Source organism: Rhinopithecus roxellana, chromosome 17, assembly GCF_007565055.1.
Source record: "Rhinopithecus roxellana isolate Shanxi Qingling chromosome 17, ASM756505v1, whole genome shotgun sequence".
Lineage (NCBI taxonomy): Eukaryota > Metazoa > Chordata > Mammalia > Primates > Cercopithecidae > Rhinopithecus > Rhinopithecus roxellana.
Genome location: NC_044565.1, coordinates 35,928,006 through 35,950,472, shown reverse-complemented (window position 1 = coordinate 35,950,472; position 22,467 = coordinate 35,928,006). Strand labels below are relative to the sequence as shown.

Sequence of the window (22,467 nt, the reverse complement as noted above, 5' to 3'; positions counted from 1 at the left end):
GTCAGGAGTTCGAGACTAGCCTGGCCAACATGGAGAAAGCCCGTCTCCATTAAAAAATACAAAAAAGTAGCTGGGCGTGGTGGCAGACACCTGTAATCCCAGCTACTCGGGAGGCTGAGGCAGGAGAATCGCTTGAATCTAGGGGGTGGAGGTTGCAGTGAGCCAAGATCACGCCACTTTACTCCAGCCTGGGCAAAAGAGTGAAACTCCGTCTCAAAAAAAAAAAAAAAAAAAAAAAAAAATTTTACTTCACTCCAACCAAAAAAGAATGAATGAAATGGTCTGTCCTAAAGGGCTGAATTTCAGGGTGATTACATGGCATGAAGTGGGGCTGAGGGAGTACTGGGAGGTGAGAGGCCAAAGTCTGAATCTAGGTTTATGATTTTGCTTTTACTGTTTATCTGCTTTACTGAGCCTGAACTTCTGGAGTTCATAATTAATCAAGATCAAAAGATTACCATCTTAAAGCAAACAAAATAACCCATCCCTGAAGAACCGTTTCTTCTACTTTTTATTCCAAAAGCAATAATTTTCTGACTTTCCCTCTGTTTTACACACACTTCCAAAAATGGTATTTGTGATCCACATTTAAACCCCAAAGGCCAGCTAACAGAAATGTCAGATTACTAAACAAAATTAACTCTCACCACATTAAAGTGTACATGTGATAGAAAAATTGGTACTTCAAAAAACAAATGGCAAAGGAGAGTTGTTTAAAGTTAATAATCTCCAATTTAGGGCTTTAAATGGGCAGCCCTCGAACTCCTATGCCTGACTTTCTCAGAATATTTTTGCTTTCTTTCACATTATTGGAGAAAACAAAGGAAGGGAGTACTTAATAACCTACCTGTTGAAATGTCTAGGAAGAAATGCCATGATATTTGCAACTTACTTTGAAATGCATTTTAAAAAACATAGAATCATGGATAGAGATAGATGGATAGATATGTGTATGATAAAACAATAATAGCAAAATGCTAATTGCAGACTTGAGGTGGTAGGCATATGGATGTTAAGCATACACTTCTTTGAACTTTTCTGAACACTGAAAATCATAAGTGTCGGGAGAGTGAGAGAATTTGTAGTGTTATGGTTGATTTCTAAATGGAAATCAACACTAAATCTATAAGATGCTGATAACTGGTACTAAACAAAATCTGATTACTTTTCTTTCTGCTATTTAGAATGCAGTTCCCTCCACCATTTTTTTTTTTTTTTTTTTTTTGTGCCTGCTATCTACCACCTGCCCTCCACCCCAACATAAACCTAATCAGAAGGTCAGGAAATGACTTTACCACACTATCTTAATACCAAATTCTAAACCTACAAAATCCTTTACAAGCCAGCCCTTAGTAAGACCTGTTGTCTGGCCAGGCACGGTGGCTCACGCCTGTTATCCTAGCACTTTGGGAGATCGAGGCAGGCAGATTACTTGAGGTCAGGAGTTCCAGACCAACCTGGCCAACATGGTGAAACCCCGCCTCTACTAAAAAAATACAAAAATTAGCTGGGCATGATGGTGGGCACCTGTAATCCCAGCTACTTGGGAGGCTGAGGCAGGAGAATTGCTTGAACCCGAGAGGCAGAGTTAGAAGTGAGCTAAGATTGGCCGGGTGCAGTGGCTCACGCTTGTAATCCCAGCACTTTGGGAGGCCGAGACAGGCAGATCATGAGGTCAGGAGATCGAGACCATCCTGGATGGTGAAACCCCGTCTCTACTAAAAATACAAAAAATTAGCCGGGCATGGTGGTGGGCACCTGTAGTCCCAGCTACTCGGGAGGTAGAGGAAGGAGAATGGCATGAACCTGGGAGGTGGAGCTTGCAGTGAGCCAAGATCACGCCACTGCACTCCAGCCTGGGCGACAGAGTGAGACTCCGTCTCAAAAAAAAAAAAAAAAAAAAAAAAGTGAGCTAAGATTGCATTACTGCACTCCAGCCTGGGCGACAGAATGACTCTCTGTCTCAAAACAAAACAAAAAACCTGTTCTCAAACAAAAGAAGGTGATAATTTAACCCAAGGGGGAGGGAGGAAAATCAGCAGATCATCCTAGCAATAAGCTGATAGGATTTTTAAGAGCCTGTTTATATTCCCACAGCTCCACTGGAAATGGATGCCCTTTCAGACGGCAAGAATTACTAATTCATTTAGTTCCTTTTTTCTAGGATTCTGCCACCTCCCTCATTAGAGATGGAAAGCTAAACACACAGATAAACAAACAACACACAGTCAAGGCACCTGTTCTCCCTGAAGCATGCTGGATGGCTTCACTTCCCTCCTCAAGAGTGGAATAGAGGTCGGCCCGAAGGCAGAGTTCAGGTCTTCACATTAGTTCCACCTCTTAAGCTATTAATACAAAGAATGTGGAGACCATCTACGCTAGACTCCTCTCTCACATGGAAAATTAAAATCCAGGCTGCAGAAGGGACTTGTTCAAGGTCACTGACATTAGGGACAGATGAAGGACTAAGACCAGTCCCTGTGACCAACCCCTGACCACACTTTTGAAAGATCCTCGTGTGGTGGCAGAAGTGCCTATATTTGAGTTAGGTGCTCTGGAGGATAAGTTATTCCTTATCTTGGTCCCTTGAAATTTATTGGATAGGCAAATGATTGTGAAAGGAATTCTAAGGAGAAACAAAGAGGTAACACTGGCAACACAGTTACATGAAAAAATCACAGAGCAAGAGGGTGATCCTACTCATCCTGCCAAAGTTTCACACCAACAGAGGTAATTCCTTTTTGGATCTGTTGTAATGAGTGCCATAAGTCAGGACAGGTGACTTAACCTCCATTACACATCTTCTCACAGCTGGGTGAGGCACCTCAAACTCTATTACTGAGTTTCAGTTTTCTTATATGTAAAATGAGGGGTAGAGACCACAAATGACTTTTGAGACCCTTTCAACTTTGGTCCCTTTTTACGCTTTGTGTTTTAAAAAAAATGGCCTTAAAGTCCTTTAGTTGTGGCAGAGGGCTTAGCAAACTTAAGCCACCAAAACATCCTACAAAAGCAGATCAGAAAACTTTCAGCAGTAAAATGCAACTGAGAATATATTTTGGGTAGAGAAAAAACTTGAAACCACAAAGACCTGAAACCACGACAAACTAACAGATACGTTCTCTCAGTGCCAGTGTTATTACACAATTATGAAGTTTCCAGGAGCGAAACTGGTTTATCCAAGTATTTTGAAAAAGCAAGAAAATGATGAAAATTGAGTTGTAGTAAGTTTAATAAGATCCTCTGGGGGGGGGGGGGGAAACCTGGTCATCTAGCTGGTTTTACGCATTCACAGATGTGAGATCCTCTTCAGCCACATGGAAGAAAAACCCCAAGACATATTTATGGAACAAATGCAGGCCAAGAAGAGAAGAGAGATCTGCCCTTTTTCTCCCAAACAGTTGATTCTATCTGCCTTACCAGTTGACTCAACATGAACTTCCCAGCCTCAATCTTTACTACATTCAGACTGAAAAGGAGAAAATGTTAGGAAAAGGTAACAAAGCAATTGTTTAGCTTAAAAATAGGGAAAGACATTTCTTATAGACCTCTGATAAACCAGCTCAGTGCACATCAAGCTGCAACTTAGGTTTAAGTTGCTTCAATGTGACAAATAATTTCTGGTCCAAAAGTAAATCAGTTGTTTGAAATTGGAATGTATCTTCCCTACAGAAAAAACATAAAATGGTGAGCAACTGGGCTCCCAATCCAGCCCTCGAAAGCCTAATCAAGGTGGAAAAATATTCCCAAATGTTTCAACTGCTTACTGACAGTCTCCTTGACAAGAAGCCTCTTTCCCCACTGCCAGCAGGAAAGGCCAGTTTCCCTCAGCTCTTGCTGGGTTTTGGCCAAGAGTTTTCCTATCTAGGGGTGGGGTGAGGGAGAAAAGGTAAGGAGGAGGAATTCTTCTTAAACTTCTGATTTAGGCTTCATTTTGGGGATCCTCAGAATGTGGCACCACTGAATCTTGAATGGCTCTAAAAGGATCGGTACTGATGTTATTTTACAAATCCCAACTTCAAGTGTTACTGGGGAAATTCTTTCCTTTTAGGGTCACAATGACTGTTGGTGAGCAATTAAGGCAAGTGTCAGGCTCATAGGATATAATCATGATGCAGTGGATTCTTAGCTAGTTGACTACACAGAGGGACAGGATTTGTCCTACAAGCGCAATTTCCTTCCGAGTTATAACAAGACAGAGCCATCCACTTAGTACACATATTTCCCATGTTCCTTTCCTGACATAAAAGAACCAGGCAGGCCGGGCGCGGTGGCTCAAGCCTGTAATCCCAGCACTTTGGGAGGCCGAGACGGGTGGATCACGAGGTCAGGAGATCGAGACCATCCTGGCTAACATGGTGAAACCCCGTCTCTACTAAAAAATACAAAAAACTAGCCGGGCGAGGTGGCGGGCGCCTGTAGTCCCAGCTACTCGGGAGGCTGAGGCAGGAGAATGGCGTAAACCCGGGAGGCGGAGCTTGCAGTGAGCTGAGATCCGGCCACTGTACTCCAGCCTGGGCAACAGAGCGAGACTCCGTCTCAGAAAAAAAAAAAAAAAAAAAAAAGAACCAGGCAGCAAGGATAATGTAAAGGCCAACTAGCTACCAAGCTTCCTCATAGTTTTAACACGTTAGTCTTAAAATATTTTTTCATTTATAAGGGAGTAGTTTAGTTTGAAGTACTTGATTCAGAAAGAACCTCCAGGAAATACTAGAGCTATCTCCACTTCCCAAAGTCAACTAGCTTGTGGAGGCACTAGAAGGTATTTTATGTCAAGACTCATGATTTTCACAGATAACTGAAACCCTTGGTGGCTAAGCTGCTGAAGATGGGCTTTCCTGGCCATCACTAACATGTTTGCAGCAGGGAGCCCAACCAAGCTTTAAGTCACGCAGTCTGCGGTGGTTAAAGACCACTGCTGGCTGGGTGTGGTGACTCACGCCTGTAATCCCAGCACTGTGGGAGGCTGAGGCGGGTGGATCATGAGGTCAGGATATCCAGACCATCCTGGCTAACATGGTGAAGACCCGTTTCTACTAAAAACACAAAAAAATGGGCCGGGTGCGGGGGCTCACGCCTGTAATCCTAGCACTTTGGGAGGCCGAGGCGGGTGGATCACCTGAGGTCAGGAGTTTGAGACCAGCCTGACCAACATGGTGAAACACTGTCTCTACTAAAAATACAAAAATCAGCCTGGTGTGGTGCTGGGTGCCTATAATCCCAGCTACTTGGGAGCCTGGGGCAGGAGAATCGCTACAACCCCAGAGGCGGAAGTTGCAGTGAGCCGAGGTCATGCCACTGCACTCCAGCCTGGGCGATAGAGCCAGACTCCGTCTCAAAAAAAAAAAAGACCACTGCCCAAGACAGGGCAACCAAGTGGCTACTGCCAACTTCTTCCATCAGAGAGCTTTACTGACAGGTGGAAAGGCCCCCGACTTAATGTTGGTCAAGAGGAACAACTCTCGGCTCATTTTACTCACTGGTGTGCTTCAGCCACTTCCCAGGACTAACTTCACACTGTTTCATTCTCTGGGAAAGTCACAGTCACTGAAAGCATCCTGGATATGCCATCCCCTGAAAACTGCTGCACACCCAGCAGTGAGTTGCTTGTATATATGGAAGTTCTTGTGTTAACTTTTTCTTGTGTGTTTGCATATAGGGAATTAACTTTAACACTCGTGGTCCATACATACCATGGAATTATTCAGCCTTAACAAAGAAGGAAACATTGTCATATGCTATAACATGGATGAATCGTGAAGATTTTGCGAAGTGAAACGTCAGTCACAAAAAGAAATACTGCATGATTTGTTTCGCTTACACCAGCTATCTAAATGTGACTAGTCAAAGTCCTAGAAACAGAAAGGAGAACAGTGATTGCCAGAGGCTGGGGGCTGGGGAGGGGAATAAGTTGTTGTTTAACTGGGAAAGAGTTTCAGTTTTGGATGATGAAAATGTTCTAGAGATCTGTTATACAAAGTTGGATATAGTTAACACTACTGTACTGTACACTTAAAAATGGTTAAGATGATATATGCTATGTTACGTGTTTTTTACCACAACAAAAAAAAGATAATCTGTGAAACAAAGAGAGGCTACTTGAAATAGGTAAAGAACCTCGAATTTAGAAATGTTGGGTTTAGCTTAGGAACATTTCTGCCGTCCTTAAGAAGTAAACATTCACTTTGGGAGGCCAAAGCAGAAGGATCGCTTAAGCCCAGGAGTTTGAGACCAGCCTGTGCAACAATGTGAGACCTCATCTCTATTTTTATTAAAAAATTCTTTTAAAATAAAAAAGGAGTAAACATTAACACTATTTAAAAAGTTAACTTCCCCTAATTACAAAAGCAACACATGTCTCCATTATGCAAACTACATACATCACAACCCTCCCTTAAAAAAATTCTTCTATACTATGAGGAGCGATTAACAAATATGCAAGACCTTCTCCAGGAAACTATAAAAGAAAGATCTCATGCTTCAAATTTAAGTGTAAATGTTGGCTTTGCTTTGTTCCTTGGCGTACCAGGCAAACCATATATAAGAAAAATACAAACATTTCCTTTGGTACTGGTTTTACTGAGACAAAAATGGTTTTTCTTACAAAATCATTTCAAAGAACAGAAGAAAGTTAAACAAAATAGATTTTCCCCAAATTGTTAGCTCTGACAAATTCCTCTAATCCCTTACAATGTCTACAACACCAGCAACAGAATACACCAAAATATTTTTCATGATTAGTCCCTTTTCGTCTCTAACCTCAGTTGTAAAGATTAAACACACAGATTATAAAACACTCACACATAATCACAAGAATTTCCTAACAGTTCCATTTCTTCTACATGGGGGTTAGCAATGTTTTTTAATATTACTCAAAGCAGGAAAAAAGGGGCTGTTTTATTTTTCTTTGGAACAGGTTCCTGCCAGATTTTGCACATTGCAGTTCTCTGGCGACGTGATGAGAACACATGCCCACCCACAGACACTAATTTTGCTCTTCACCCTTCCCAAGCAGCCTTTATGACACATGCTGTCTGTGTTTCATTTAATGGAATTCAAGAGGCCCAGTCAAACAGCAGAGCCCCACAGGGCCAGGGCAACAACAGGCAACCCATCTTCTCCACTGGATGGGTACAAGGAACATGTGTTTAAAAGAAGACAACAACAAAAAGCCACATCTAGCTTGGACATCTCTAATCTGAAGAATCTTTACAAATGAATGAATTAACACTGAAAACTAAGTCATCTCTTCGATTGAAATCAGGAAAGAGATAGTAATCTTGCTGTAGTTCCTATACACTGAAATATATGAAGATGATGCAGCTAACTGTCTGAGCTGCTCTCAGATGTGCAGTAAAGAAAGTATTACTCTCATCCCAAGCCAAAGGGGGCTAAAGTCCCAGCCTGCTTCTGCAGCACTTGCTTTCTCTATGGTCATCATCTGTTTTAGTTTGTTTGTTTTTTGAGATGGAATCTCGCTCTGTCGCCCAGGCTGGAGTGCAGTGGCACTATCTCGGCTCACTGCAAGCTCCACCTCCCGGGTTCACGCCGTTCTCCTGCCTCAGCCTCCCCAGTAGCTGCGACTACAGGCTCCTGACACCACGTCCGGCTAATTTTTTTGTATTTTTAGTAGAGACAGGATTTCACTGTGTTAGCCAGGATGGTCTCGATCTCCTGACCTCGTGATCTGCCCACCTCAGATCCCAAAGTGCTGGGATTACAGGTGTGGGCCACTGCGCCCTGCCATCATCTATTATGAAGAAACCTTGGCAAATAAGAATCCAAGTGGGTCGGGAGGCCAAAGCAGGTGGATAACCTAAGGTCAGGAGTTCGAGACCAGCCTGGCCATCATGGTGAAACCCCGTCTCTACCAAAAATACAAAATTAGCCAGGCGTGGTGGTGCACGTCCGTAATCCTAGCTACTTGGGAGGCTGAGGCAGGAGAATCGCTTGAACCAGGGAGGTGGAGGCTGCAGGGAGCCGAGATCGTGCCATTGCACTCCAGCCTGAGCAACAAGAGTGAAACTCCATTTCAAAAAAAAAAGAAAAAAAGAAAAAAAGAAAAAAGGGCCGGGCACAGTGGCTTACGCCTGTAATCCCAGCAATTTGGGAGGCCGAGCTGCAGCATTTGCTTTCTCTATGGTCATCGTCTGTTTTTTTTTTTTTTTTTTTTTTTTTTTTTTTTTTTTTAAAGGTTTGAGACCAGCCTGACCAATGTGGAGAAAACCTGTCTCTACTAAAAATACAAAATTAGCCGGGTGTGGTGGCACATGCCTGTAATCCCAGCTACTCAGAGGCTGAGGCAGGAGAATCGCTTGAACTCGGGAGGCGTAGGTTGCAGTGAGCTGAGATCGCGTCATTGCACTCCCCCCTGGGCAATAAGAGCAAAACTTCGTCTCAATAACAAAACAAACAAACAAATCCAAAAGGGAATGCACACGGTTTCCACAACTATGCCACATGTAGCTCAAGACAATCCAGATGGAGTTGACGCAACAAGCTGTCAGCAAACGTATACCCAGAAGAATGTTCAGGGCTCACAGAAGTCCATGATGGTTTGGTAAGAGGGTGATCATTCATCCCATTTATACATTTAGGAGTTTATGTCGTTAGAAGGCTGATCCACACTTGTCTCTGGCTTTTCTGAGCTATATAGGAATGTTGCTATTTCTAGATAATGATATAAGATTTACCTACAAGTGTTATTAAACCCAACCAGTATGTAGGCATAATGACCATAAACTCCAGATGTGGGGAGGACAATATCACAGCAGACAGTGAGCAATGGACAGCAGGCAATAGACAGGCCAAGCCTCCTGAGGCAGTGATCATCATGACCACACATCCATAAACCACACATCCGGACAGCAAGGACAGACTGCAGACTCCATAACAAACAGGTCTCCCTCTCAATACAAATAAGGATGTTTAAATGTTGGTAGGTAATCTATACTAATTTTAAATAAACCTGTTTTTATAAAATGTTTATTGAATTCACAATAGCTTGAGTCTTTAGAATATAATTTTAGTAATTGCTAAAAATCTGCAAGCCAGCAAAGACTGGGAAAAACTGTTCCACTAAAATATCTTGGACACTCTTAACCTTTCAGGATTCAAATGCTCTCCCTGTCACTCTCCCCAAGAAAAAGGAAAAAAAAATCTTTTGTCCAAGGTTATGCCACTCTACTTGGCTCAGAAAACATGGCCACCAAAACTATCAAATGGATTTTTGAGTAGAGCAGTTCTTTCTTGATTTCCATCCAAGCAGAGTCAGGTTTTGAAGAACCAAAAAGGAATAGCTCAAAGTTGCTTATACACAATAGCAATGAGTGACTCTGAATTGTAGACTCCAGTAAATCTATGAATAAAAGAAAACCCAGGAAGGAATTTATCTCCAATAACAATGAATCCCCACTAGGGCGGGAATTAAGAGAAGAACTGGACTGGGCTCAGATCTGAAGCACTTTTAAATGTAACACTCCCCAGCACATTGCTCTGAGCATAGGCAGCGTCTCACTCAATATCTATTGATTGCTTCCAAGTTGAATGATATAAGACCTCTGAAACTGGCCATGGCTCTGTATTCCTTTTCCCTCAAAAGGGAAATAAGGCATTTAAAAACACGTGGTTAGCGCTTAACAGCAAAGACGCCTCTGAAGCGTGGCAGCCACAACCCTAGGAGTGATTATCACTGTCCAGTTTCAATGGTCAGTATACCCTCTGTGTAGTATAACCAAAGCTAACAGAATATGGTGCTCTGGAAAGAAAGCGGACAGGACCTGAGCGAGTCCCAACCATACACATCAAAGAAAAACAAGACATTTTCACAGAAAGTGTTACTAAATCAAGAACTTTAAATTTTTTTCTATCCCTGACTATAATCATTTACCATAGGCCTCAAGGGAAAAAAAAATGCTATCATGAAACCTAATGTTTCTGTGAAAGCACAGGAAATTAGCTATTCTGTCTTTAAAATAAAACAAAATTAATTTATATTTTTCTAATGAATGTGATAAAGTGAACCCTAAGTTGAGTGTGGCATTCACCAAGACTGTGAGAAAACACCCCGTTTACTATAAGATGGCAATAACACTTTTAAAGTCGCCTTCCTTTCACAACTTAAAAAAATGTTGTTAATAAAAAATGGCCCTCACTTTGAATCTGAAGTATTTTTTAATGTCACCAAGTGCTATTATTAAATATGTACTATATATGCATGTATACACATATAAAAATAAGCACTACAGATGTGGGCAGGAAAATTCTTAGCAAAACCCCCACATATTTCAAATACTGTTCTTCCTCATTATTGTCCTCTACCATAATTAGCACGTTACAGCATAACAGGTGGCTTTCATTTATAGAATGCAAAATTAATGAAATTTGGAGATGGTCTTGTCTCCAAAAACAAATTGGCCATTCTATGAAAAGTACACCCCTTAATCTACAAAACAAACAGAAACAAACTCCCTCCATGCTGGCTTTCCAAATTATAGGAATTTCTGAATGTAGTTAAGTAAGTAAATTGAACGCATTTACTGACAGCTTAAAATTCATACACTTCAAGGAAAACAAGTCATTATTATGGGCTTTATAAGAAAGGGGAAGAGAAACAAAGATTGCCTATTTTTCCAGCTTGGTAACCCCAAATCTCTTTAATGCTCTCTGAGTGATAACAGGATTTACTGCTATACACTGGGCTGCTCCACAAATGCTAAATCTTAGGCAAATTTGTGGGCAGTTGTGTTATAGGTCCTGACCTAGCCATTCTGGACAGACAGACCAGGAAAGCATAAATAGTACTGCTATAAACTAACTATAGCATCTGTCCCTAACAAGCAAGACTCACAAAGTATTTTTTTAAAATACGAGGAGACACTGAATAGACTGTCAACACACATAGGAATGTTTTATACACTCAAATAAATAAGATATGTGCTTTAACTAGTCAGACATTGTTTAAATTTAGTGGGTGAAGAAAGAGAGAGGGTCAGACAGGCAGACACGGCCTCCCAATTATGCAGAATGATCCTTCAGATCATGTGAACGCTATAATTAAATGTTGCTACCAAATCCCCACTACCCTTTCTCCCACCTAGAAAAAGTTAACGCATGAATTCAGTATGAGCAAATTGTGATTTATAAAAAAACACAAAACAAACAAAAAAACCCACCCTATTCACTCAGTAGGGGAATAAAGCTTTCTTGCATTAAGTCACGCATCTTGGGGGTAAGAAAAAAGCACAGTACTGAAAGAAATCCAACATAACACAACGGTAATTATTAGACCATCTCCTTCAGCTCACCTCTGCTTACTCATTTTTTTTAAAGCTCTACACTACCCACCCAAAAGGTATACCATCTTTGCAAGCTGTTTCCTAGGCAGCATCTTTTAGATTCAGGATTTAATTAAAAAAAAAAAAAAAAAGTCTATCAGAATATCTAAGGAGAAATTTGTTTTCAGAAAGAGGGATGAGGGGGTAAGAGCCCTGTGTCTATGAACAGACCAGAGGTTACCTATCTGTCCTTGCACGTGGGCACATACAAATACAAACACATACACACTGTGGTCTTCTACAACTAGGATAATTTTTCTCCTTTAAAAAAATGCTAAAAGCAAGCACCAGAAAGGTTAAGCAGAAGAGAACAATGAAAAAATAAAGTTCATGTAAACAGTAAGCACGTACCTGCCAGGCGATGCCATTTCCTCTACATTGTGGAGCCCGAGTGCTCGGTGTTAGCATTATTGCTACTCTAAAGCTTCCGATAAAAATGGATCGTCTCTTGCTGACCTGAGAACCAGCTGGCTGCCTGAGAAGTGGTTTCCCCCATATATGATTCAGTCTCCTTGACAAATATACTGCATTGTACTGGATGAGTCATCCGAGGGTTAGTCCGCATTTTATAGGCCTGTTGTGTCATTACTCACATTCAACATCCTGCTTCTCAAAAGTGGAAACTGGAAGCCTGACAGCTGACAGATGCGTTTTCCAATTAAAATATTGTTTAAAAAAATTCCTGTAAGTTATGATTATCAATCATTGATGAGAGGATGAAATGCCCAGGAAGCAAATGGCACAGTTCAATCCCTGAGATTACATTCTGGAGAACCACAAGTGCAAATTCTTCACCCGCCCCCAGCCCCAAAACAAAGAATTTTGTACAAAGTTGAGAGCAAGGATCCCTCTCTTTAAAGTTATCAGCTGAATTTGTGTAGGCATGGACTTAATGATTCTTGTGCTGTGAGGTTACCCAGCTGCAGAAGCTATGTAAAAAGTACACATCAAAATGTTGGTCCTGGATTAATTTTATAGGTGGGATAGTGACATTGTGTTTATAAAATGTCTACTTTTTTAGAGAGGCATGTTGAAGTATGTTAGGGGTAAAATGATAAGATATCTGGGGTTTGTTGTGAACATTTTAGCAAAAAAATAAGGGAGGGGGTAAAGAAATGTGGCAAAATCTTGATAAATGGTTTCATCTGTGTAGTGCATATATGCAGGTTGACTGTATTTCTCTTCTTTGAAGTATCTTTGAAAATTTTCATAACAAAATGTTTTTAAAAATTAAAAAATATTTTTTTCCATCTAATTTATACCTAAACAAAGCACTTCTCTAGTTAGGTATAGAGCTACCATACATGTGAGTGGAGGGCACCATTTACACAGTGCGGCCCTGTGGGTGTGGGAGCTGAACTTGAACTTGAAGTTGTTTCTGCCTTCCAGCTGGGAGGTATGATACACGTGTCCTATGGCTGTTGTGAGTGTTGCATCAACCTCCTGAACAAGTGCCTAGTGCCTTCTCCCAGGGCGATCTGGTGATCGTTTCCTTATGCATTCTCTGAGGACACAAGCCCTGGCTTCGTTCGTGAGCTCAGTGTTAACATTATGAAGTAGAGGTGACTATATCCAGCTTCCTTATAAGGTTTTGGAAATGCTCCATGAGAGGTTATGTAAGTCACATCCATAGTCTCTTAAACCAACAGGTCCTTTGGTAATGTGGCACAGCGTTTGCTTGAATCACTTAATGTTCAAATCGGGTGTCTTAAACCATCTGGAGGAGGAAGAGCTTTGATTTAGTGGCTGACAAAAAAAAGTCCCGATATGGAAGCGCCAATGTATGTGAAATAAAACCACTCTTTTTTTTTTTTTTTTTTTTTTTGAGACGGAGTCTTGCTCTGTCGCCCAGGCTGGAGTGCAATGGCCAGATCTCAGCTCACTGCAAGCTCCGCCTCCCGGGTTCACGCCATTCTCCTGCCTCAGCCTCCCGAGTAGCTGGGACTAGCAGGCACCCGCCACCACGCCCGGCTAGATTTTTGTATTTTTTAGTAGAGACAGGGTTTCACCGTGTTAGCCAGGATGGTCTCGATCTCCTGACCTCATGATCCGCCCATCTCGGCCTCCCGAAGTGCTGGGATTACAGGCTTGAGCCACTGCGCCCGGCCAATAAAACCACTCTTGAAACTGGCTGTCACTTTAAAAACTATCCACACTGATGTGCTGTGAAAACATGACAAGTCACCACAGGAAACAAAATACAGGGGTCACTAAAGCCCAGAGCTCCTGCATGGCCCCCTTAGTCCTGAAACTTAAAAACGGAAGCATGTTTCAGGCTGAGGTTCCCACCTCAGCAAACAGCTGACTCTAATTCTTAAAGGACCCTGTCTAATAGGACTTCAAACTGGCTCCAAATGGTTGGGACAGTCTCATCCAACATCAAATTACAACCCACTAATCCAGACTGATTAGGATTGCCTGGGCCTGAACTGAAGACTTCCTGGGATTTGACAATTCTTTCCTCATGAGGACTGCAGGCTGCAGCCTTATCAAAATGTTTCCTTGAAATTTTATAACCTTTCACACACCTGAAAAGCATAATTTACCTTAACGCAACAGCTAGAAATGGGGGAAATTAATAAACTTCCAGTCTAATTTGAGTTTCTGTGGTATTTTGGAGAAATAAGTTCACAGTTCATTGAAGAATTTTATAATTCAGATTTCAGTAATGAAAAACACAAAAATAATAGCAATAATAATGTGTGCATACATGCACACACAATAAGGTAAAGACAGTAAAATGGTAACAAATGGGGAAATGAGTCCTTCATACTGTTTTTGCAACATTTCTGTAATTATGAACTGTTTCAAAATAAACTTAAACATTCACAAACACACAGGAATGAATATATATAACCCTTATTCCTAAAAAAATAAAAAAAGAGATTATTGGGTGCAGTGGCTCATGCCCGTAATCCCAACACTTTGGGAGGCTGAGGTGGGAGAACTGCTTGAGGCTGGAGACCAGCCTAGGCAACAACATGAGACCCTGTCTCTACAAACAATACCAAAAGTAGCTAGGCATGGTGGTGCATGCTTGTGGTCCCAGCTACACAGAAAGCTGAGGCAGGAGGATAGCCTGAACCTGGGAGGCTGAAGCTGCAGTAAGCTATGTTTGTGCCACTGCACTCCAGCCTGGGTGATGGAGCAAAAGACCATGTCTCAAAAAAAAAAAAAAAAAGGTTTTTAAATGTATTTAATAATCACCACAGTTACTGCTGCTGACATGCCCACCCATTTGAAAAATCTTGGACCATAAAGAAATTTACCAAAATGTTAACACTGGGAAATGCCTCTGGGTTTGGGTTTCTCAAAGGATATTCCTTATAAACATTTTAATAAGGGGAGACACATACACACATACACACACACACACACACATTTTGGGAAAACATCATACTATATTCCTTGAGAATACTGTTCAAGTTTTTCTAGGCTTGCATTTTCCAAACTTATTTGACCACAGAATCCCCACCCTCAACCCCCACTACCATCCCAACGAGCCTGAAGAAAGAACTTTGGTGGTGATAGCATATGGGATACTTTTCCCCTGATCTTTTACTTTTACTGTAAGTTTTCTTCACTCATTGTAACAACAAAGACATGGTTCCTGCCATCTTTAACAGGCATTTCTGTTTGGTCAACTTGCATGCTAATGATACCACCAGTTAGAAAACAACTTAATTATACAACTTTCAGTCTCCCCTGACCATTCTAGTGTGGCCTGTGCCACCAGCAGCTGAGGAGCCTGCACCTGTGTGCAATGGCTTGGCAGCTCATGCCAGCGCTGGGCCTGGGTGAGGCCATTCCAAGGAGTAGTATAGCTTGCTGCAGGCCTGGCTCCACCTCACTATTTTCAGAGCACGGGGTCTTAGAACCTGGAAACCAGCCTGGGTATATATGTCTTCTGCCTCTGAGCTCTCCAGGCCTTCATGTATTCATTTCCTAGCACTGATCCTTGGCAGGTAAGAAGCAAAATTAGCTCTAACTGTAAAACAAAACTTTAGCTATATATGTATATAACAAGTCCAAATACTGGCTACACTCAGGATCTAAAAGCAAACGTGGATATCAATGATGCAGGTACTGTAGGCCGACTGTATTGTGTAGTGGTATAAAAGCATGAGCTTGGAGTGAAATTTTCTTGGTTCAAAATTCAGCCTTGCCCACACTTAATGTTATTTAACTTCTCTAAGCCTTTGCTTCCTTACCTGTAAAATGGATACAACACTATTAATAATCTTACAGAATTGTTTTGAATGATATAAATGCGACCATTCGCAACAAGTACTTAGCACAGAGCCTGGCCACATACAGAACACTCGTCAATTTATGTGAACAACAATGATAATGATATTAGTAAATTTTATGAATTTAGACTCTCTCAGAGGTGGGCAAATTATGGCCACCAACACATTCGGGTGTTTATATGCTGTCTATGGCTGCTTGAGAGCTACAAAGGCAGGTCTGAACAGCTGTGACAGAAACCATATGGTCCCCAAAGCTGAAAATATTTACCATCTAACTTTCATCGAGAAAGTTCGTTGACCCCTGGTGATCAACATTTGGGTGAATAAAGAACCAGATCTTTTTGCTATAGAAATGCTGGTTGTTGATGCCTTATTCTCCTCAATGTCTCAATTTAGAATCAGACACAAGAGTGTTATTTATGGTGATTTGGTCCACAGGAACTGTAGTTCACACTTTCCTTATAATGCAAAACACAAACATAGCTTTCTGTCTCAGGCACTGTCTCTCTACAGTGCCTGAGGTTTCCTGCTGGTCTTTCCACCTCCCCTCTTCCCTGACCAGCCCACTCAGAAAGGACCTCCCCTATTTCAGAGTCCAGTGACTCCAGCTGAAGTGTATGAGTCCACAGCCATCTTCCCCTCCCCCGAAGTCACATTTGTGCATTATGTAGAAACCACACATGTCCCCAGAGGTGGAAGCAAGAGGTGAAAGATGATCTGGAAGAGGCATGCAGGAAACTAAGCAAACAGAAATGAAGGATGCTTTCAAGGGGGTTGAATAGCCACACACAGGATTAACAAGGCAGTGAGGACCTTCAGAAATGAGGGCTACAGCCACACTGTTCCTGCGCATAAGAGCTCAGTAAGGCCGGGCACGGTGGCTCAAGCCTGTAATCCCAGCACTTTGGGAGGCCGAGATGGGCGGATCACGAGGTCAGGAGATCGAGACCATCCTGGCTAACACGGTGAAACCCCGTCTCTACTAAAAAATACAAAAAACTAGCTGGGCGTGGTGGTGGGCGCCTGTAGTCCCAGCTGCTCGGGAGGCTGAGGCAGGAGAATGGCGTGAACCCGGGAGGCGGAGCTTGCAGTGAGCTGAGGTCCGGCCACTGCACTCCAGCCTGGGCGACAGAGCGAGACTCCGTCTCAACAACAACAACAACAACAACAACAACAACAACAACAACAACAAAAAAAGAGCTCAGTAAGGAGAATGAGGACCAACCTAGAAAAATGAAGATCATGCCTCAAAATCAGGTCCCAAGACATACCCTTGCATCCAATCATACTGCATATTTTCTTTGGCAGGAAAAGCTTGTTTATTTGGGGGAAACGAATTCACAGCATTAATGGATAATGCAGGTGAAGGAACTCCTGGGACTGGTCTCTGGGAGGGGAAATTTGGACAAAAGAAACCATTCTAGCTGCCTTCAGTTATGTTCTCTTGAAAAAAAGAAGTCTCAGCCAGCTGTTTGAACAGATTAAACTGGGGTGTACTTAGATATACACAGTGTCTTTCTGGTGGTCACTTGCTGCCTTACTGGCAAATATCTTTGAGAAGTCAATCCAATAGAGAAATGCCTGTGTAAATACTGACGAGAATGATGAGGGCCGGTCAAGGAGGCAGGGGAGGCAGATGATTTCTATTGTTACCTAGTAGAGCAGGACTTCAGAACACACAGTGACAAATCTTCCTTGAAGCTAAGTCAGTTTTCAGCTATGTTTCTTAAAGTGTAACAGGCTGGCAGGAGGGGTAAAATAAAGCTCTCTCCAAAGCACAGGGTTAATTTGGGAATGTTCAGCTTGGCCAGAGCCAGAAGACCTGGCTCTCGCAGATGAAATGCATATGGGTTATTATGCCAAGTAGATTGAAAAATAAATAAATAAATAAATAAGAGGCTCAACTGGGCTTGGTGGCTCACGCCTGTAATCCCAGCACTTTGGGAGGCCGAGGCAGGCGGATCATTTGAGTTCAGGAGTTTGAAACCAGCCTGGCCAACATGGTGAAAGCCCGTCTCTACTAAAAATACACAAATTATCTGGGTGTGGTGGTGGACGCCTGTAATCCCAGCTACTTGGGAGGCTGAGACAGAAGAATCGTTTGAGCCCAGGAAGTGGAGGTTGCAGTGAACAGAGATTGCACCACTGTACTCCCTCCTGGAAGACTGAGTGAGACTCTGCCTCAAAACAAACAAACAAAAAAGGCTCTATAATATAAGGACCTTTCAGAGCTAGGACTGTGGTTTCAGCCCAGGTTTCTTTAGAGAAAGGAAAAGGGAACACACATTCTCCCAAAGCCCACTCTGTGTGGGGTGCTCCATAGGGTTCTAACATCACACCCATAAATTTCGTTCCTGGACTGTGTGGAGGGAAAATAGGGGGTTGGATTAGTACGCAGGCTTTGTCTAGATAGTCTGAGTTTCTCTTGCACAGTACGTTACACAAATGCAGCAGAATTGATGATAGAGGAAGAATCCAAAATACATCAGAAATATGGGAAAGTCACTCTGGGAAAGCATGGGAAGAGCCAGGGGCTTGATTAGCAATGACAGGGAATGGTTGGGGCATTCAGGGTGCCGATTATGTGGCTGAGGGAGGCCAGGTGTCTATGAGAGGAGACCAGTTTCCCCTTCAAGTCTGGCAAAAGAGTGCTGGGGACCAACCAGGACAAGGCCTGGCTTCAGACCTGGTTGCAGACAGACCAAGTCTAGATCTAGAGGTGGAATTTGAAGTTCAAGGGATTGGGTCAACTCAAGTCTTGGAAATGAGATAAAGGGAGTTAAGGAGTGATCATTTAATGTATTTAGCACCTGACAGGCTGAACAATGAAGTCTGAACTTGAAATCAGCTTAAAGTTCAATGGCCTATTCCTTAAGGTGCACTTGCACCAAGAGGATCATTAACTGGACTAAGCATGCTAGACCCAAATCTGCCACTCAGGCCAGCTCAACCCATTCTGCTGTTTCCCTACCTCTAAGCCAGAATTAGACCTGAAGCTGCTCTGTACAATTCTAAGAATAGTCTTCAGTGGAGAAATCTATTACTCACCTTGATGCTGGCCACAAAAAACTTATCCAAGACAGATTCCTAGCTAAATAAACCTTTCACATGGAAGCTATCTGTTTGTCAGAAGCCCATACAGCTGTGGACATGGAAATGTCTTCTAAGAACCTTCAACAATACTTTGTAATCATTCCCCTAGGTAAACAGCCCACAATTAATGGACTTTGACATCTTGCAAGTTTATTCTATTGAGAAGCAGTAGCTTTGGCCTAGCTTTGCCACTAGTTATACAACCTGAGGTAGAGTCACTTAATTTCTTTGTGCTTCAAATTCCTTGTCTAGAAAATGCAGGGTTTAAACTAGTTTAGTACTTGAAGCTCCAACACAGCGAAATGAGAAAACTGCCAATAATAAAAGTACACCATAAAGAAGAGGGGAGTGGAAAGAAAGCTGGGCACTGTTGGTGGATCAAGACCAATGGATTGGGAGGAAAGCTATGTCCCTGATGCTGGATCTAAGCGACCACACAAAACTCACACACCAGTCCAAAAGGATGTAGATCTTACCCCAAAGCTAGAACTCACTTTTCCTTACAAACAAACATTAGTCAACAGCAGCAGCTAATGTCAACATTAGTTATGGTTATATAATATGCAAGCACTGAGTTTTAGAATTGTACTGCACTTTTATCCCAGAAAAAGACCCAAGATGGGGGAACAGAGTCTATAGCACAACCTCTTCTGTCTTCATGGCAATTGGTACCACAACTACAGCATTTTGTTATGACTTGTATGTCATCTTTACCACTGGACTTGAGATTCTCTAGGTCTTTCTTGTTCATTTTTCCCTTTGTAGCTCCGCATTTGGCACATGATAAACCCATGGGAGACTGGGTTTCTTCATTCATTCAACAAACACACATTATCCTTTATTGGCTTCTACAGGGGGTAGAGATAAGGATTATATGAGGGGAGGAAATGACAATAGCAAACTTCTGTGATATGCATTTTTTTCTTCATTACAAAAAGAGATAAATTCACTACAGAAAATTTAGGAAATGCAAAGAAAAACATTCACCTGAAATACATCTAGGCAGAGGAATGTAAGAGTCTTACAGGCATCCACAGTATGTGAGGCACGTTTGCTGACTTAACATACTTTCCGCCACTGAGATCCATTTAAAAAATGACTGGAAAATAATATTCCCCTGTTTTTCTATTTATTCATTCCTGATAAAAACAAAAGAGATAGTGCACAGGGCTTAGCAAGATTTTTTTTTCTTCTGCTTTCATTCAGTTCCCCAGAGGGGCAAATAAATAATTTATGAGGTTCACACCTTATGAACCCTAGACTTTACAGAATTAGAAGAGCTGCCTGGAATTCTAAATTGGACCTCAGAAATACCTAGGTCCAGACCAAGCATACTTGATGGAAGAGAAAATTACAGCTGTTGATCAAGTTCGTTGTACAAATTTAATTGCAGGAGGCAGAACTGGGCCTGATTCTAAATTCATTGTTCTAAATTCTAAATTCATTGTTCCTTACTAAGATTCTAAATTCAGATTGTAAACTCATTGTTCCGTACTAAGAATCAGCTACCTAACTATAACCAATCCCAAAATTCTGTCACAGTTAACTTTGTGGTTTCCGATGATTCCAGAATTAAAAGTAGATGATCACATCTAGGATATTTACCTGGATGAGAATTCTCAGGTGATAGGTTAAATAAATCACCAGCAAGGCAGCCAAAGTTTCTAAACACTTGAAAGTTCTTTCTGGCTCTGCCACAAACATTTTAGCTCTCTCAGAAATTTAAAAAATAGGCCAGTGAATGTGAGCCAGGGCTCACTGGTTAATAGATGGGAAACTATCAGATAAAGCATACAGACCACTGACTTGGGGCCCAACTTCCTGCCCATGGCTCACCTGCACTCTGCAAAGGGGAGGCATGTGTGGAGAGCACCCAACTTGTTTCGATTATCTCCTCCTCTCAGGTATCCCCAAGAGTGAGCCTAATACAGCTTGCTGGGAGAGGGGAGAGAAGTGGGAATCCAAAGCACCTCACCAAGAAAAGAAGCTTGCTGTGTCTGGCAGCTGAGTGCTTTACAGGGGAGTCTCATAGGTGCACAGTTACCCTTCCCACTTGAACAATGCACACTCAGCAAGAGACTGAGAACATTTAGAGAGTAGAGGCCCTTCCTCTGAAGAACACATACCCTGGAGTTGGCTGAGATTTGGGGACCCCTGTCCACGCACCTTGCCACCCCTGATGTGCCTCGAGCATTTAAAGTTGCAGCACATACTCATTTGTCAACATGGCTCCTAAATGCTAGCCAGTGACTTCATCTGGCACTCCATCACAGGAACATTAAGCCTTCCCAGCACTGGAGGAAGAGGTGAAGGCTTGTATGCTGGTCTCAGGTAGCTGTGACCACATGTGATTTCCACTGTGTGTATAAACCTATTAAGAAGGGACAGAGATCTGTAGGAGAGATAACAAGTCCCTGATCAAATCTCAACTGACCAGCACTCAACCTCAGAAGAGTACTCACCATGGTCCTCATTCAAGGAAGAAAGGGGCCAAAGGAGTAGGGCTTACCCACTCTCTTCATTTAGCTGCCATTAAAAGGACAGTTCTCAAGTTTCATTAAAGTAAGTGTTAGCTGGCTAAGAAGAAACAGTAGGGGGAATGGACAACCTATGTGGGCTCTACTTATTCTGTAGGTAAAAACCTAATAGTAATGCACAAACTGGAATAAAATAGAAGAGGTACATTTGTGGCAGAGCCGAGAATACATCCCAAGTCTCCTTGAATTTCATCTTTCAGAACACTTTTAAACAAGGTTCACTCACAGGTTCTTTGTTTCAAGTCTCCCCAAAGATCTTCTCTGCCTCTTGCTCCACTCAAGATGGAGAAAAGAGTTCCATGGATTTCATTTGTTTGTTTCCCATGAGCCCTGGAGGAATTGCCCCCGATGCTAAGAATGTGCCGAGTGTGAAGAGCAAGTCTTAACATTTGAACATTCCAAAGCTACCAGGGTGGGACCAGTTCAGCTCAGAGAGATTTTGCTACCACTCAGGACAAGCAGGAAATAAACACAAACATACAGACGATATGGTGCACAGAATGCCAACAGGTAAGCAAGAGTGCACTGAGGGACTGAGGTGGGAGAGGAGGCCATGCCTTTGCTCCCTATCCTCCCACTGCACCTCCTCCAGAGACAGAAGACAGAAGCCCACTGTGCTGTGGGACATAGGCACCTGCCTTCCCTGTTCCCTACAGTTAAACTTTAGAGGCTGTCAGCTCAGTTTATATTTCAGGGTGAAGAAAGGGAAAAGACCACGGGCTCCAGGAGTCAACCACGTATTTATAATCTGTTGTTGAGGAAAACATCATCGGAAGAACAGGGCATGCATTCCATGGGCTGGTTACATGGGTCCGTTTCTGAGCAGATTCTGGACTGTTTAAATGTGGATAAGCAGTGGTCAGAAGCTTACAAAACAGATTAACTGGGGCATAATAAAGCCATTAATTTATCTGTACAATGTAAAAATAGATGCGTTTTTCTTTTCAATTTTATTAATTGTTCTGTATAGGTATCACATTGATTTGATTCATAAATCAAAATACAAAGACATACTCCCACCAACCCATCTGCTCCATTCCTTCTCCTATCCCACATGCCAGTGGTACCCACTTCTTAAAGGTTGCTTTGTGTATCCTTCTAGGGTTTATGCAAATATAAACATGTATTCTCTCGCAACCTCATCTCACAAAAGAGGGGTAGCAAGCATGTTACTCACATGTTCTAGACCTTGCTGTTTATCTCTTCACAGTCTTTCCATATTGAAAAAAAAACCTAATCCGCCGGGCGCGG

The 22,467-nt window shown here is 42.2% G+C and overlaps 1 protein-coding gene across 2 annotated transcripts in view; it reads right to left on the bottom strand.

The window, feature by feature from the left end:
* The window catches only part of SPRED2 (sprouty related EVH1 domain containing 2), a 129,334-nt gene that overhangs the window by 49,912 nt on the left and 56,955 nt on the right, over window positions 1-22,467 (bottom strand). The window contains exon 1 of one of the 2 annotated variants that reach the window (XM_010355821.1): window positions 11,688-11,908. The exons of the other annotated variant lie outside the window; for it this stretch is intronic. Within the exon in view, the coding sequence (XP_010354123.1) occupies window positions 11,688-11,704 (17 nt within the window). The 5' untranslated portion in view covers window positions 11,705-11,908. Of the gene's footprint in view, window positions 1-11,687; window positions 11,909-22,467 lie in introns of those variants that run through there. 2 annotated transcript variants of the gene reach the window in all.